This window comes from Vipera ursinii (assembly GCF_947247035.1).
Source record: "Vipera ursinii genome assembly, chromosome: 1".
Lineage (NCBI taxonomy): Eukaryota > Metazoa > Chordata > Lepidosauria > Squamata > Viperidae > Vipera > Vipera ursinii.
The window spans coordinates 189,283,113-189,298,143 of NC_139512.1; the positions used below are offsets into that span (position 1 = coordinate 189,283,113).

General features: G+C 41.5%; 1 protein-coding gene across 2 annotated transcripts; it reads left to right on the forward strand.

Moving 5' to 3' along the window:
* Window positions 1–50: 50 nt before the first annotated feature.
* On the forward strand, window positions 51–11,341 carry IRS2 (insulin receptor substrate 2). 2 transcript variants are annotated; one of them, XR_014492013.1, is made up of 3 exons: window positions 51–3,736; window positions 7,243–7,330; window positions 9,292–11,341. XR_014492013.1 is itself a non-coding variant. In XM_083358698.1 (2 exons), exons 1-2 carry the CDS (start codon window positions 424–426, stop codon window positions 9,294–9,296), a joined length of 3,318 nt encoding a protein of 1,105 aa, XP_083214824.1. In that variant the 5' UTR covers window positions 51–423; the 3' UTR covers window positions 9,297–11,341. The 2 variants fall into 2 exon arrangements, 1 of the variants encoding a protein (XP_083214824.1); XM_083358698.1 differs by lacking the exon at window positions 7,243–7,330.
* Window positions 11,342–15,031: the final 3,690 nt, after the last annotated feature.

The following is a 15,031-nucleotide window of genomic DNA, read 5'->3' on the forward strand; positions in this document are numbered from 1 at the left end:
TATCCTAGAGGACTCGAGGCGGGCGGAGGGGGGGGGGGAAAGCTTGTGTCTTCCACGCTATTGGTGGAGCAAGCTGCCTTTTACGCGGTGTGGCACCCAATGTGGAGCGCGGTGGGATGAAAGGGCAGAGGCGGCATCTCCCGGCAACCCCATCCCTCCGTGTGCTTGAGCGTCTGGGTAACTGCTGGGTAACCGGCTGTTCACGTGTTGTTTTGCTCTTCGCGGGGACGAGCAAAGTGCGAGAAGTAACTCGCTGCGTCCGTGGTGCTGAAACTGACGGAGCTTGCGCAGTAGCCTCGGGCGGACAGAGGCGAAGGAGCTCCAGCTGACGGCACGAGCAGACCCAGAAGATACCAGGGACAGGTGCCGCGCGCCGCGGAAGCCCGGGGCTCGCCCTCCCGGAATACCCTCCCATCCTGGGGGATGGCGACCACCCCCGCGCCGGAATCGCCCAGCAGCTCCTCGGCTGGCCCCAATTTCAACAACAACAACAACAACAACCAGCAGCAGCAACAACAGGAGCAGCAGCAGCCACCGCCGGGCGTGCGCAAGTGCGGCTACCTTCGCAAGCAGAAGCATGGCCACAAGCGCTTCTTCGTGCTTCGCGCCCCCAGTGGCGGGGCGGCAGCGGGGGAGGAGGCGTCGCCGCCGCAGCCGGCCCGACTGGAGTACTACGAGAGCGAGAAGAAGTGGCGGAGTAAGTCCACGGCTCCCAAGCGGACCATCGCCCTCGACGCCTGCCTCAATATCCACAAACGAGCCGACGCCAAGCACAAGCACCTCGTCGCCCTCTACACGCGCGACGAGTACTTCGCCTTGGCGGCCGAAAACGAGCCTGAGCAGGAGGCCTGGTACCAAGCGATCACCGAGCTGCTGCACGAGGGCCGGGCCTCGGCACAGGGCTCTCCTCGGCACCCGTCCCGGTTGGCCTCCTGCGAGGACTTCGGCTACGGGCAACCGGGCTGCAGGCCCCCTTCGTCCGCCGCCTACCGCGAGGTGTGGCAGGTGACGCTGAAGCCGAAGGGACTCGGGCAGAGCCGCAACCTGACGGGCGTGCACCGCCTGTGCCTGGCGGCGCGCACGGTCGGGCTGGTGCGGCTCAACTGCGACCGGCCTTGCGTGACGCTGCAGCTTATGAACATCCGCCGGTGCGGTCACTCGGACAGCTTTTTCTTCATGGAACTGGGGCGCTCGGCCTCAACGGGGCCCGGGGAGCTCTGGATGCAAGCCGACGACTCGGTGGTGGCGCAGAACATCCACGAGACCATCCTGGAGGCCATGAAGGCGCTGCGGGAGCTCGTGGAGTTCCGCCCGCGAAGCAAGAGCCAGTCCTCGTCCTCCTCGTCCGGAGGCGCCACCACGGTCGCCGTGACTGCGGGCGGCGGCGGGGGATTATCGTCTATGTGCAGCCGGCCCATCTCCGTTCCCGGCCGCCGCCATCACGCCCATCACCCGCTGGCGCCTCTGCCCCCCAGCCAGACTGGCCGCCTCCGCCGTTCGCGCACTGACATCTTGGCTGTAGCAGGGAGTAGCAGCAGCAGCAGCAGCAGCAGCAGCAGCCACAGCAGCCGGGTGCGGACGGCCAGCGAGAGTGATGGAATTAGGGCTGACTCGCTGTCTGACAGCCCCCTGAGCCCTGAAACGGGGCAAATCTCACATCGCCTCGGAATCAGAGGGGCCCCTAGCCCACTGGGAGGGCTGACGGCAATCCATTCTGCTGGCTCCCTAGGTCATTCTTCCTCCCTGGGACCAAAGTTGACCACAGAGCCGAGCTTGGCCTCTCGGCGCTTATCTAGTTGCGGCGCTTCTGCTTCTGGTTCCCCCAGTGACCTAGCTGGCTTTATGACTTTTGAGGAATTAGACTCCAGTCCAGCTGGAGAGCTACTGCCTTTCTCATCTTCTTCAACAACAAGCCACCATAGCAACACACCTGAGACTCCTCCTGGCTGGCAGTTGGATGGTTACATTGCTATGGAGCGGGAACCCCTTCGCCACCAGCTATATCTTTGTGGAGAGGACAAGGTTCCCAGGAAGCGCACTTACTCTTTGACAACACCAGCACACCAAGGCTCCTTGCCTCCTCCAGTCTCCTCTGCCTCCCTCAACGAGTACACACTCATGCAGGCCACCCTTTCAAGGGCAGGATATTCACCAAAGACAACCTATACTCCTTATCCCGAGGATTATTGTGATGTGGACATTGGGTGTGGTGGTATCGGCAGTGATAGGTCACACATAGGTTGTACTGTGCCCAAGGAGGATGGCTATATGCCCATGAGTCCCAGCATATCATCTGTCATGTCATTGCAGACTGATTCTGATGGCTATATGTCTATGCACCCCACCAGTGTGTCCACCCCACAACAGATTGCACAGTCTTATTCCTACAAAATCAACAGGGAGAGTTCTCCAGATGATTGTGGTTACATGCATATGTGGGGTACCGGAACCAGGCTGCCTGGAGAGAGTCCAGAAGAAAGATTGGCCAACGATGACTACATCAGTATGTCCCCTTTGCTTCTGCCCCCTTTGCATGGACCTTCTGCTTCAGATTCACCTATGCTCTCAACTGATCATTTCAGTGCTTTGAGGCTTGGAAACCAGGCTGGTTACTTGGGTAGCCTGTTGCATGCATGCCAACAACAGTCAGATTCCCATGGTGAGAGAAAGGACAGTGACCAGTACATGTTTATGAGCTCTTCAACAGGCAGACAGAATTACACTCCCAAAGGGAAATTCTTTCTTGCTCCATGCAACAATACTTCAGTCCATTTATCCATGCATCACAATCAAATTGAGAACTCTTTCAGCCAAAAGACAGGGAATACCCAGTCCAGTCACCCTTCTCTGGGGATTTTGCTATCCAGCATGAATGAACAGCCTCTTCTAAAGGAACCTCAGAGTTCCAGTGGAGATTACGTTGATATTGGCTACTCACTGGCACCAGCCTGCGAGGGTGTATCTTCTCTGCTTAACCCTGGCTTAGGTGGGCATAATGGCTCGAGGATTTCCAATTATATGAACCTCAACTTTGATGGTCCACAGACAAGTGCCATCTCTCTCGGGTCCTTGGAAGAAATACTGATGCCAGTATCTTGCCCTAACCCCAGGCAGCTAGACAAGCATTATTTAAAGGTTGGAATGCAGATGGCTTACCTTTCCAGCCCTACTTCCGAAGCTGGTGACTATGCAGAGATGATTTTTAACACTGCCAACGCACCACCCCAGCCCATCTCACACAAGCCAGAAAGTGCTTGTGTGACTGGCCCTGGCCCTGGACTGAAGCAACTTACCCTTCCTGGGGTGGAGGCTTTTGTCTTTGCTAGTCGTCCTTTTGATCCCAATCATGGAGCCAAAGTCATTCGTGCTGATCCTCAGGGGCGTCGAAGGCACAGCTCAGAAACTTTCTTATCTACTACCACAGTGACTCCTGTTTCTCCTTCCTTTGCACACAATCCTAAGCGGCAGAATTCTGCCTCTGTAGAAAATGTGTCCCTCAGGAAAAACGAAGGTTTGGGAGAGGAGCAGAACAGTAGCCCCATGTGCCGGGAAACCTCAGCTGGCTTCCAGAATGGCCTCAACTACATTGCTGTTGATGCATTGCATGGAAGTGATCTTGCAGTTGGAGACCAAGTTGAGCACAAAGACATGTATCCTATCAGTGGAAATATCAACAGTACCTATGCCAGTATAAATGCTCTGGCCCACAATCTGAAAAAAACATCTTTAGTGAAAGGTGAGTTTGCAAACTTACTCCTGCTTCCCTTTCAATAACTGAGCTTTTGAAAGAGCCATTAGAGCAAGAAAAAGCACTAAATCAAAATACTTTGCCTATTTACTTTAAATTATTTTGCTGAACTTTTGTGGAGATGCTAGTTTAAGATTATATGAAAGTATTCCAAATTTAAATATGTGAATCTCAGCTAGTGTGTTATTTCTTAGTCTAGTAACTTGTTGATGCTCCAATTCTAAAACTAATTCCTACTGAAAAAGAATGTAGTTTAGAGTAAGTAGGTAAATTCTCCTTACCATGGAGCTGGATTCCTGGTGATTTTATAAATATGACCATGAAGTTTTCTTGGCAGCAGAATAGAACTCATTTGCCGCTTCCCTCTTCCAGGTTGTTTTTTCAACTTTTCAATCTTAATCCACTGCATCTGCAATATACTCAGGAGTACTCTTGCCCAAATACTAATCTAGGACTACCATATTATACCAAACATCAGGACAAGTATTTGAGGGAGTTCAGAGATAGGGAAGATGAATACTTTGCTGCTGGATTAAAAGCCCAGATTTTTGCCATCTAGATACCATAGTCTTAATGGACCAGATCTTATTCTGTTTTGATTTTTGAGATGAGCCAATCTGGCTACATTCAGAGTAAACATAAATAAAATTGTGCTATTGACATTTTTGCCCATGTAGCTTTTTATTTTGCTATAGAGATCTTAAATCAGTCATGCTTTTATTCTCTCTCTTGTATGTTTTCTCCCATTGGGGAATTCTTATTGCTCTATTCTGTTATGGAATGGTAGCACTATTTTTATTTATTTTTCTGAAGAAGAAACACAAGAGAAAAAGAAACGTATCATGTACTATGAATGAACAATATGTACTCCATACATAATACAAGAAATATAAAACAAACCCCGAAAATGTATATCAAAAAAATAAGATTCCTCAAAAGTCCTCTTCCTTGGATCTTTTAAAAAAAAAAGGACAAACCCAATAGGTTCAGATGTTGACAAGAAATGGGTCTCAAGCATCCACTGCTGTGAACTGTGTGTATATTTATTAACCAAGGGTTACACGATCATTACTTTGGTGCCCTCCCAAATGTGAAGTTCATGTAATTCCTGATACTTTGATAAATGCAGTGTGGTTAATTATTATGGAATAGTTACATTATTTTTATGTGCAGTGGTATGCATTTTTGTTGCAAGTTTCAAAAAAGCCCAAACAGTAACAGGTCTATAAATTTGAATTGTTTGTTATGGAAACCTAGAACAGTGGATACAAAATACACTTTCAGTGTTATCTATTGATGTTAAATTTAAAATTATGCCCATCGCAAATAATAATAAGGAAAACATAAGGAAAATGCTAGCATTTAACAGAATAACTGTAGTAATCAATAACAGGAATGGTAAGCTTGGTGTATCTCACAGAAATTAGCAGTTATGTTTTGTTTGGCACAAAATTTGTAAACGATAAAAAGCTGACATAACTGTGATCTTGAAAGTGTATAAAATAGTATCAAGTGTAGGTGTGTTTGCCTTTTCCCCAGTTGTATGTTACTTTGCTCCTCCAAATGCCCTCTTGATTCAACAATGTTCAAGTTTATTCTTTGAACTTGCTGAACCAGAGAAGGTCAAGTATATTTCACAAGATAAGCAAGACACTGAGGCATTCACCTAGTATTCGCCAATCCTAATCTGTACAATGTCATGCTGTTTTCAGTCACTTCCAAATGACTAAGGGCTGTGCATTTTTTATTTAAAAGAATCTTTGTCTACTGTAATTTTTAAGCTCTGCACCTTCTGCTTCAGTTCAGCTCAAAAAATAAAACAAATGTCTTAACATCTAGAACAGACACGTCAAACTTGTGACGTCACATGATGTCACACAACATATTGAGACGGTTTTGTCATTGCCAGCAATGGGGTGGATGCGGCTTCCGCATGACACATCCGGCCTGCGGGCCGGCAGTTTGACACCCCTGATCTAGAATATCTAAAAATCTTTGTCAGCTAAAAACGTACAGAACAAGTGTGTATTCCTCAACTTACGACCATTTATTTAACAGTACTTCAAAAAGAACCAATAAAAAGAAAAATTGTTGTTTCATAGGTAGCAAGAAAATGTGGTTAAATCTGTGGATATAAGTAAAAGGTTGCATTGAAAGTAGAAGAACTATATAATGGGCATTTATACCTAGTTTGTCTATGAATCTTGACAATATGTACATAGGTAACTGAATTTCTAACATTCTGAAAAGTGCCAGAAATTAAAACAGTTAATACAGTGCTAAAATAGATTCCTAAATGACCACATCCAGAAAGATCACAGACCACATGACTTTATGTCAGGTTGGAGACATCAAAGAGAATGCTACAGAGCCCTTTCCTCTCATCTCCAAACCAGAGCCAAAACTGAATCAGAGGGTTTTTTTTTCACCTTCTTTTGGCCAAAACTTGGCAGTAACTGAGCTAGTAATATGGGGAAAGGGAACGGGGGGGGGGGGGGGAAAGAGAAATATCCCTCTACTGCTGGCCCTTTATCAGGTGGGCATACTTCCGCCCCCTTTCTACTGCATACATGTCAGAAGATTCAGTAATGGTTAAACCAGCAGAAACTTTCCATAACTTTGCAAGTAATCATCTGAGCCATCAACATGCATGAGTAGCTGTTATGTATGCAGGCAGCTGCCACCAGGGGGCATTGGCCTGAACGGTTTTGGCGGGAAACCTAGTTTTGGCGGGAAACCTAGGGCCAACCCCATTGGCTGTCCGCGTACCTGGCTAGGTATTTAAGGAGGCCAGGTAACCTTCATTCCCCAGTACGCTACCCCCTTCCAATAAAGAGCTGAACACGTACTCCGGCTGGCGTCTCTTCCTTGCGTCGGACCCACTACACAAAAGGGTTGGGGTGCTTAGCAACTTACAAGATCAGCATTGGCCTGCAACACAACATGGGGAATTCCCACTTAAGTCAGTACCTGCCAGATGTGCAGAATGTTGCCAGTTGTACATAATGGTGGCTCTGACTGCAACAGAAGTAAGTTCCAACTTCTTATAGCAGTAATCAACTCACAAACTACCCATTGGTGCTAGGGGACTCCTACCTTAGCTCCTAGTAACTGCCTACAAGTTGCTGAGGGCTTCTCTCATACAGCTTGTTGGTAGCCATGCCATTGGGTTGCAGCTGTTGCAACCCAGCCATCGCACTATGTGGGGCATCTGTTGGATTCTCCTCACAGTGTGTAGGCAGGTGTCAGCTTTTCCAAATAGATCAGATTGGGAAGCAATCTCCACTGGAGGACCAGAACTATACTTTATGAAAAAGGCTGCAATGAGAGAATTTTGCAAGTCTGCCCATGCCTTCCCTTCTCTCCCTCTTGCAGCCAAAGGAGTGAGAAGAGTCTGGAGTTTCTTTGTGATGCTCTTCTGCCTCTTTGAACCTAATGCATGTTTCCTCTGCACCTGGTTTTTTTCTAACAGTATTTCAATTCTTTCTCCAAAGTCATTTCCACAGGCTTCCTACAATAGGTCATATGGGGGTGGCACTTGCTGAACCAGGACTCTTTGCTCAGCCTCTGTCTATACACATGGTATGGGAAAGTCATGTGGGGAATCTTGGAGGAGAGAATAGATATTGCTGTTCCCCAAAACCCCACACACAAAACAGGAGATCTAGGAAGAAAGCCTCTCCTATTTTCCTGGAATTCCTCCCCCAGATCAGCCTCCTTCCCAAGTCCCAGCCTCAGCCCAAATTAGGGGGAGGGATCAGTAGATCTTTTTCATTAGCAGAAAAATCCACCAATCACTGCACCATAGCTTGCCCTACAGTAAATTACTAAAACAGCACCATTCTCAACTTTTGTTAACGCTGTGCATCACAGTCTGGTTATTTTGACAGAGTAAATTTATGCTGGCATACTTTATACTAGCTGAAGGAATGGAGGTTAGTAAGTTAAACTGGCTAGCATGATGTCTCTAGTCAACCACAAGAGTCTTCACAGCATGAAGTTCTAATACAGGAAAACATATTATAAAATATTGTGAAAATAACATCATTCAGTCCAGTAAATTCAATACTGCCAGCTTTTGTCCATGGTGGTGCTATCAACCTGTTTGCTGCTTGCTCTTCCATAATGCTCTTGATACCCATGGGATGAGTGGTGCTCTCAGTCAGTCTGTTGATAGGTTGATCATTACAGCTGAATGATGCTTGGGTGACAGCTGAGAAATTATACAGCTGCTTAAAAGAGTTGCTGAATGATGCAATTTTCTTCCTACACATTCCAAGTATATTTTCTAAATTATTCCTGATGCATTGTAGACCACCAATATGCATAATATTGGTGTCCCAATACTCATAACTTTGTTACAAACCATGGAAATGGATGGTTTTTAGTCTCTAATGTCATAATAGTTTAGTTTCTAAAATAACTCAGTTTTGCTTGGGTTGTTGTTTTATTATCTCTCTTGGAACATTCATCATATTTCTTTTCTTTGTCAAATTGTCCTTTGCAACTATAATGAAAAAAAAAAAACTGTACTAAGCTTGAGCAGGGGCCTGGACTAGATTCAAGGTGCTGGTTATGACCTACAAAGCCCTACATGGCATGGGTCCGGATTACCTACGGCAGCACCTGCTGCCGGCATCAACTTCCCTCCGTCCAGTGCACTCCCACAGAGAGGGCCTCCTCAGGGTACCTCCGATCAAAGAATGTCGATTGGTGGCCCCCAGGGGGAGGGCGTTCTCTGTGGGCGCGCCAGACCTGTGGAACCGCTTGCCGGTTGAGCTCCGGATGGCTCCCGACCTGCGCTCCTTCCGGCGTGATTTAAAAACTTTATTTGAACAATCTGGCGTGGTCTGATGGGTTTGGGGTTGGATTTAGTTTTTAACACACTTTTAGTATTGTATTATGTTGGGCATAAGTATTTAATTCTTTTTAATCTCTTTTTTAACTTTTGTATTTACATTTTGATATTTATTGCCCTGTACACCGCCCTGAGTCCTTCAGGAGAAGGACGGTATAAAAATTTAATAAATAAATAAATAAATATTCTATTCTAAAAGTAAAACAAGAAGAAAGCTGTGAAGGAGAGAGTGTCAGGACCCAGTGCACCATAAATCTCCATTTTCTCTTTCCCAAATAGCATGTAGTAAAGAGCTCAGATAATTCAGAGAAGAGTCTTTTGTGTGCCCTGAAAAATTGCTTGCTTACATTTATTTTAGCTTTAGTAGAGGAAGTGGATAGTTTCTCTTCTGATCTCCTATTCCTGGTTCTAGGAGAACTGTGGCAGTGATACTGAAGGGAAACTTACCAGTGTAATGTTAATGTTAGATGTGCAGCATCTTCTGTGGCAGCTAATATTTCTGGAGCAGCTCTGAATTCCTAAGAAGGTTTCTTAGAACTAAGAAGTTCCTTAGAATTTAGAAATCAGCTATGCCTACGTTAATCAGTAATTAAAAAAAACCCAGTAAATTAGTACATAAGGATAGTCTGTACCTTTGATTACTTTTGATTAGAACTTACTGATTTGTTTTTTTCCCCCTTTTCAGAATGAAGAAGCCAGTTTCATCCTTACACTTGGTAGAACTGTCATCATTTTAGATTTAAGCTGCTATAAGATCCATTTTTCTCCCTACTTCACGTAGCTTTGAGAACATTTCTTCATTATTATTGGAGGAGAAGCAACCTGTCTCATTTACCAGGATCTTTTGCAACACCGTGCCGCTGTTTGCTTAAACTGTGCTCAGCGTGATATGTTTTAGGACTTTGGACCTCAGCTGATGGATTGTGATCATTGCCTTTTCAGTACCAATGAACTGTACTTACTCTTCAGCATGTTAAGAGGTTCTGCTTGCACATGCTACAGCAGTAAAATTTGGCGTTTGCTAGCATATTTTCAAACCTCTACAGCACTACCTCAGTTAAAAGTCAAACTGGATTTGTACTGTGGCTTAGGATGGCTGACATTTCCTTTCTCTCAGTGGCATAGTACAGTTGTCAGCCTTACCGAATCTATCAAGAACTCTGCTACTGGCTGGCTGCTTCTTTTACTTACATGCAAACGGAAAATGGGACCTGAAAAACTTAAAGCCAAGATGAAACTTGATAGATTAGATTTCTATCGCTATATTTCTGATAAATATAAGATCTGCTGTGGAAGCAGCAAAACCTGGTACCATTAAACTTTAGTTTCTTTTAAAGTTTTGCAGACTTCAGAGATCTTTTATCCTATTTGTATGCTTATGTTTATCAGCTTATTCTTGGTATTAGCTTATTTTCTTGCAACTAAAATTTAGAAATGAAGGGTAATACATGTCAAAAAGATGGCAAACTTTTGTACAAAATTCAGCATATTATTCAGTAAAGCTGAATATTTTTCTTCAACAAGAAATAACAATTTCCATTTTAAAAAAAAGCATAATATTTGGGGAGAGAACAAAATTTTCAGTCAGTCTCCCAAAGATAGTTCATAAGAACATACATATTCAGTATTTTGAAAATAACAGTGTCAGAGCTGCTATTTTTACATATCTTCAAAGCTTTGGTGGTCCTCTTGTTGTTGCTTCTGATCCATTTTTGATTCAAGAGACTTTTTAAAAATGTATTACTATCATTACTAAGAGCAACTGTAAGTTATTCCTTGAACGTGGTCTGTGTTTAAGCAATGAACACAACGTCACCAAAAGCAGTACTTTCTATCTTTACTGAGCTATTGCTCAGGATAATTCAAAATTCTCCTGCTTTCATGCTGAGCAGTGGGACAGAAGACTCTGTAGAACGATGCATCTGAATGTAATCTCTACTCACTTAAGGTTTTTTGAGGAAATGGGAGGACAGTATATGTTGAAGAATGGAATTATCAAATAAAAGCCAAAAAAATGCCCCACATTTCTGCAGAAATTTTTGACTGCAATTTCTAATATTCCTGATTAATGCCCATGCTGGCTTGGGTTGTGGAAATTGTAATCCAAAACATCTTGAAAGCATTATGTTATGGGGGAATATCATAAATTAAATTAATGAAGATAGCTGGATATCATGTCCTCAAGTAATGGAGCACTGCTTCTAATGACTTCAGGGGGAAAAGTAAGTCCCTGAGACCATAATAGTCAGTTTAGTTTGTTTCTAAAATAAATGAGCTTGAATATATACTGACATTGTCAATAATTTACATTTCACAAGGCATATGCAAATAATTACATTCTTAATCTAGTTTACAATATGAAACCAAAATGTATAAATGTTAAATTTGCTAACACTTTGCTATGTACATTGGGTCTTTGTAAATTCAGCCTAATTTTACCTTAAATTTTAAAATATTTTTTGCTATGTAACATTAACAGTTATAAGCAGTGTTTTCTTTTTAGAAATATAATTGTTTCTGGACATTGAGATAGTAAATATATTTCTTGGCATTATGCTAAGGCAAAATACTTAATTTATCTTGCTGTGTCTTCCAATGCACACCATGTATATAGAAATAATCAGTGATGCTGCTGGGGAACAGAAAACATGGAACTAAAATTTAGTCTTTAGTCTTTACTGATCTTGGCTGCTATCCTTAATAGCCATATGCAATAAAATATTATTTATTGAAGCATTAAAGTCCTTGAAGTCCTGTTCTTTTTTTAATCAAAATTGTTCTGTATTATATACCTTTCTGCTATGTTTTGGAGCCTCTTGCTCAATCTACTTCTCTAGTCAAAAACTCCATTAGTAAAAAGGACGAATTCTGTCTTTTGCTTGAAAATGTGCAGTCTAATCCTGGGAAAATACTTTCAGATTTATTAATAACAGCACTTTTAAAGAGATGTTTTGTCCCATCAATCCCTGCAGTGATGACATTAATTCAGAAAAATTATTGTCAACAACTTTTTTGGCAAATAAACATCTCTGCTAGTGTTACCACTTTAGGTAAGTAATACCTTAGAAATTAATATTTTTTCATCTTATTGACTTTTTATTATTTATAGCCATGTATTTTAGTTGTATTTTGAGAAATTGTATTTAGTAGCTATCTGTTTGTTTGATTGCTTGTTTAATATTAGACTTCTATGCCACACATTTTACCAAGGCGACTCTAGGCAGCTTACAGTCAAAAAATTATAATACAATTTAAACATTAAAATGCTAAAACAATAAATACCAGATAAAATTCAGATAAAATTCAATTAACCATAATGGAAAGGAAGGGAACAAAGTGTGCGTGGGGACGAGGTGGGGTCTGACTAATCCAATACCCTCCAAGACAATTCCACTATCAATCTCATCCAGATATCAGGGTTTGACACTAGAAATCTTTGATCTAATAAAATATTCATTTGTAAAATCTTGTTTTATTAAACTTCAATTAAGTATAAAATATTTACTTTTTAAGGGATATGGTGGCTCAGTGGGTTAGGACGCTGAGCTTGTCGATCAGAAGGTCGGCAGTTTGGCGGGTCGAATCCCGAGTGCCGCATAACAGAGTGAGCGCCTGTTACTCGTCCCATCTTCTGCCAACCTAGCAGTTCGAAAGCACATAAAAATGCAAGTAGAAAAATAGGGACCACTACAGTGGGAAGGTAACAGCGTTCCGTGCGCCTTTGGCATCTAGTCATGCCGGCCACATGACCATGGAGACGTCCTCGGACAAGCGCTGGCTCTTCGGCTTTGAAACGGAGATGAGCACCAGCCCCTAGAGTTGAAAATGACTAGCACGCATGTGCGGGGGAATCTTTACCTTTTTATTTCTTTTTACAGAATGCAAAGGAACCCATCATTTCTGCCATCATTATACCAACCATAGAAAATTCTGATCACTTTAGAAAAAAAATGCTGCAAAACAATTATCTCTAAGAATGAGCATAATAATGTATTTTCAAGCATAAACTGGGCAGAGTGGATTCTGTGAAAGATTTAAGGAGGGGAGACCACAAACATAGTATCTGATATTTACTCAGCCATCCATTTTTTCCTTGATGCTGTTCTTCTCTTCTCATTGGCTATAACATCATCACAATTTGTCATCAGCAACATTGGCAAGGGCTCTGGCAGGTGGCTTTTTTTCTCTCACCACAGACACATAAAATTAAACTCTGCCTACCCCAAAGTCAGCCTAACCTATGTAACTTGCTTACCAGCACAAGAAAAACCAGCACAAGAAAAACTTCTTCATAACAAAGCTATCAATACATTTCAATCTTCTAAACAATGTTTTGTTGTAACTAATTAATACTTTAAAATGGTATTACATTTGTTTTTTACAAATTCAAGTGCCTAACCTGATAATACAGGAAGGAAGGAAGGAAGGAAGGAAGGAAGGAAGGAAGGAAGGAAGGAAGGAAGGAAGGAAGGAAGGAAGGAAGGGAAAGGAAAGAAAGAAACGGAAGGAGAATTGGGCACAATTATCTTTAAATTGATCAAACTCTTAATCTTAATTCTTCATTCCCTGTACTTCTATCACTTAGATACCTGAGGTAATAAATAATTCCTAGTAGACATTTTTCATTTAAATTTAAACAGTGCTAATAACTTATTGTTTTATCAATGTATAAAATACAAAGAAAAAGAAAAATAGGAAATTAAGGGAACAACAAATCTAATTGGCAAAACCAAAGTTAAAGTTTCATTTTTTTATCACAAGCATAAAATCCCGAAGTGATATCCAAAAAAAAAAACATAAATATATTTTCCTCTTTGAATAGAACAACCAATTTAACCATTACTGCTTTATCTTCCTTGCTGTTGAAATAATATGTATTTCTATTTGCACTTAATATTTTTATAAAATATCACCATTTATATTAACAACATTCACTATACTCTTTCAGATTCTTTAACCTTAAAATATTTTATCCATTTTAAAACACTAAGCTTTTCTTTAAAAACATTTCTAAGATTAAAACATTCTAATGCATCTTTTTTAAAATTTTCTCCTAGCATACATACTTTAAAGTTCACTTTCAGACCAATAAAATTCCAACTAACTCCAATTAATTCATTAAATTTTGATCACTCCCTCCAAGTTACCCTCATGGAATAATAATTCTTTGTTTATACATCCTTTTTAAAGGATGTTTTTTTCTTTAAGCTAATACATCTTTTTCTTTAACTTTCTCTCAACATACAGTATTTTCAAATACACTTTCAATAACATTTTACATACTTTAGGAGTTATTTAAGCATTAAATACCTTTTCAAACTTTAGATTAATATTTTCTTTCAATTATAAATATCAGACTGATGGAAATCCATCCTAATTCCAATTGACTCATTAAGTTTAAGTCAGTCCCTCCACCTTGTCCTTATGGAGTAAAGTCTTTTTCTTCTCTGGAATGTTTGTCAAGTAGTTATAAGCTTCTCTTTTTCTCAAGGATTTCACAACCTTGTTAATGTCCATGAGGAAAAATTCCCAAACTTGTCCTTTTAAATGCTGCAAATTTTCTTGGAGCTCTTCTTTCAATTGTGTTGGGAGTCTTCTATTTAAGCCATCATAATAAAAATTGGTATCAGGTTTATTTTCCAAAATTATAGTTGACTCCTCTGCATTGTCAGCTACATGTGAAATTGCCTCAGTGGTTGGTGATTTTCTACACATATTTACATGTCTGAAGTAGTGTGAATAGACTTTTTAACATCCTTGGAGCATAGCTGATCTATAAATTGATGTATTTTATTTAAATATTTTTAAAATACATCAGTAATAATTTGCTCCTCCATTTTCTTAACTCCCTCTTTAGTCAAAGAGTAGCAATTTTTTTGTAAGTCACTTAAGAATTACTGACCAATCAGGAATCATAAAAATTGGAAAAATTTAGTTTTAGCCACCTACAGCAAAGCAGACCAAGCTATAAATTACTAAAAATGATAAACTAAAATCTGACTTTCTACCCCTATATTTCCTCATCAATTTTTTATGGATAATCCACACTTCCTTATTTTAGCTTTAGCACAATTTACTGTCCATTTGAAAAATAAATTCAAAATGATTGCTTCTTCAACCAAGAACTGATTGTAGCCTCACCCCCAGTTTTGGCACACAAGCTGCTTCAAAGAGCAGCTCCTGAAGCTACTTGCAGACCTGTTGCTATATTGGAGGCTCTTGAAGGGTAATTCTAGGACTTTCCCTAACCCAGGAGAGTCATATAAACTAAAGAAATGCCGGCTCCTTCTGTTGATAGTTGAAAGAAGCTACATTCCAGGGAAAAACCCTCTCAGGGATCCTTCCCTGGGTTTGTATTCAGTTGGCCATCTTCACCAGAAGTCAACATTTTTCATTTAAATTTCTACCATGTCCTCCAGTACTTC

Excerpts from the sequence above, each read along its gene's own strand:
- IRS2 (XM_083358698.1), top strand. The coding sequence starts at position 424 with ATGGCGACCACCCCCGCGCCGGAATCGCCCAGCAGCTCCTCGGCTGGC.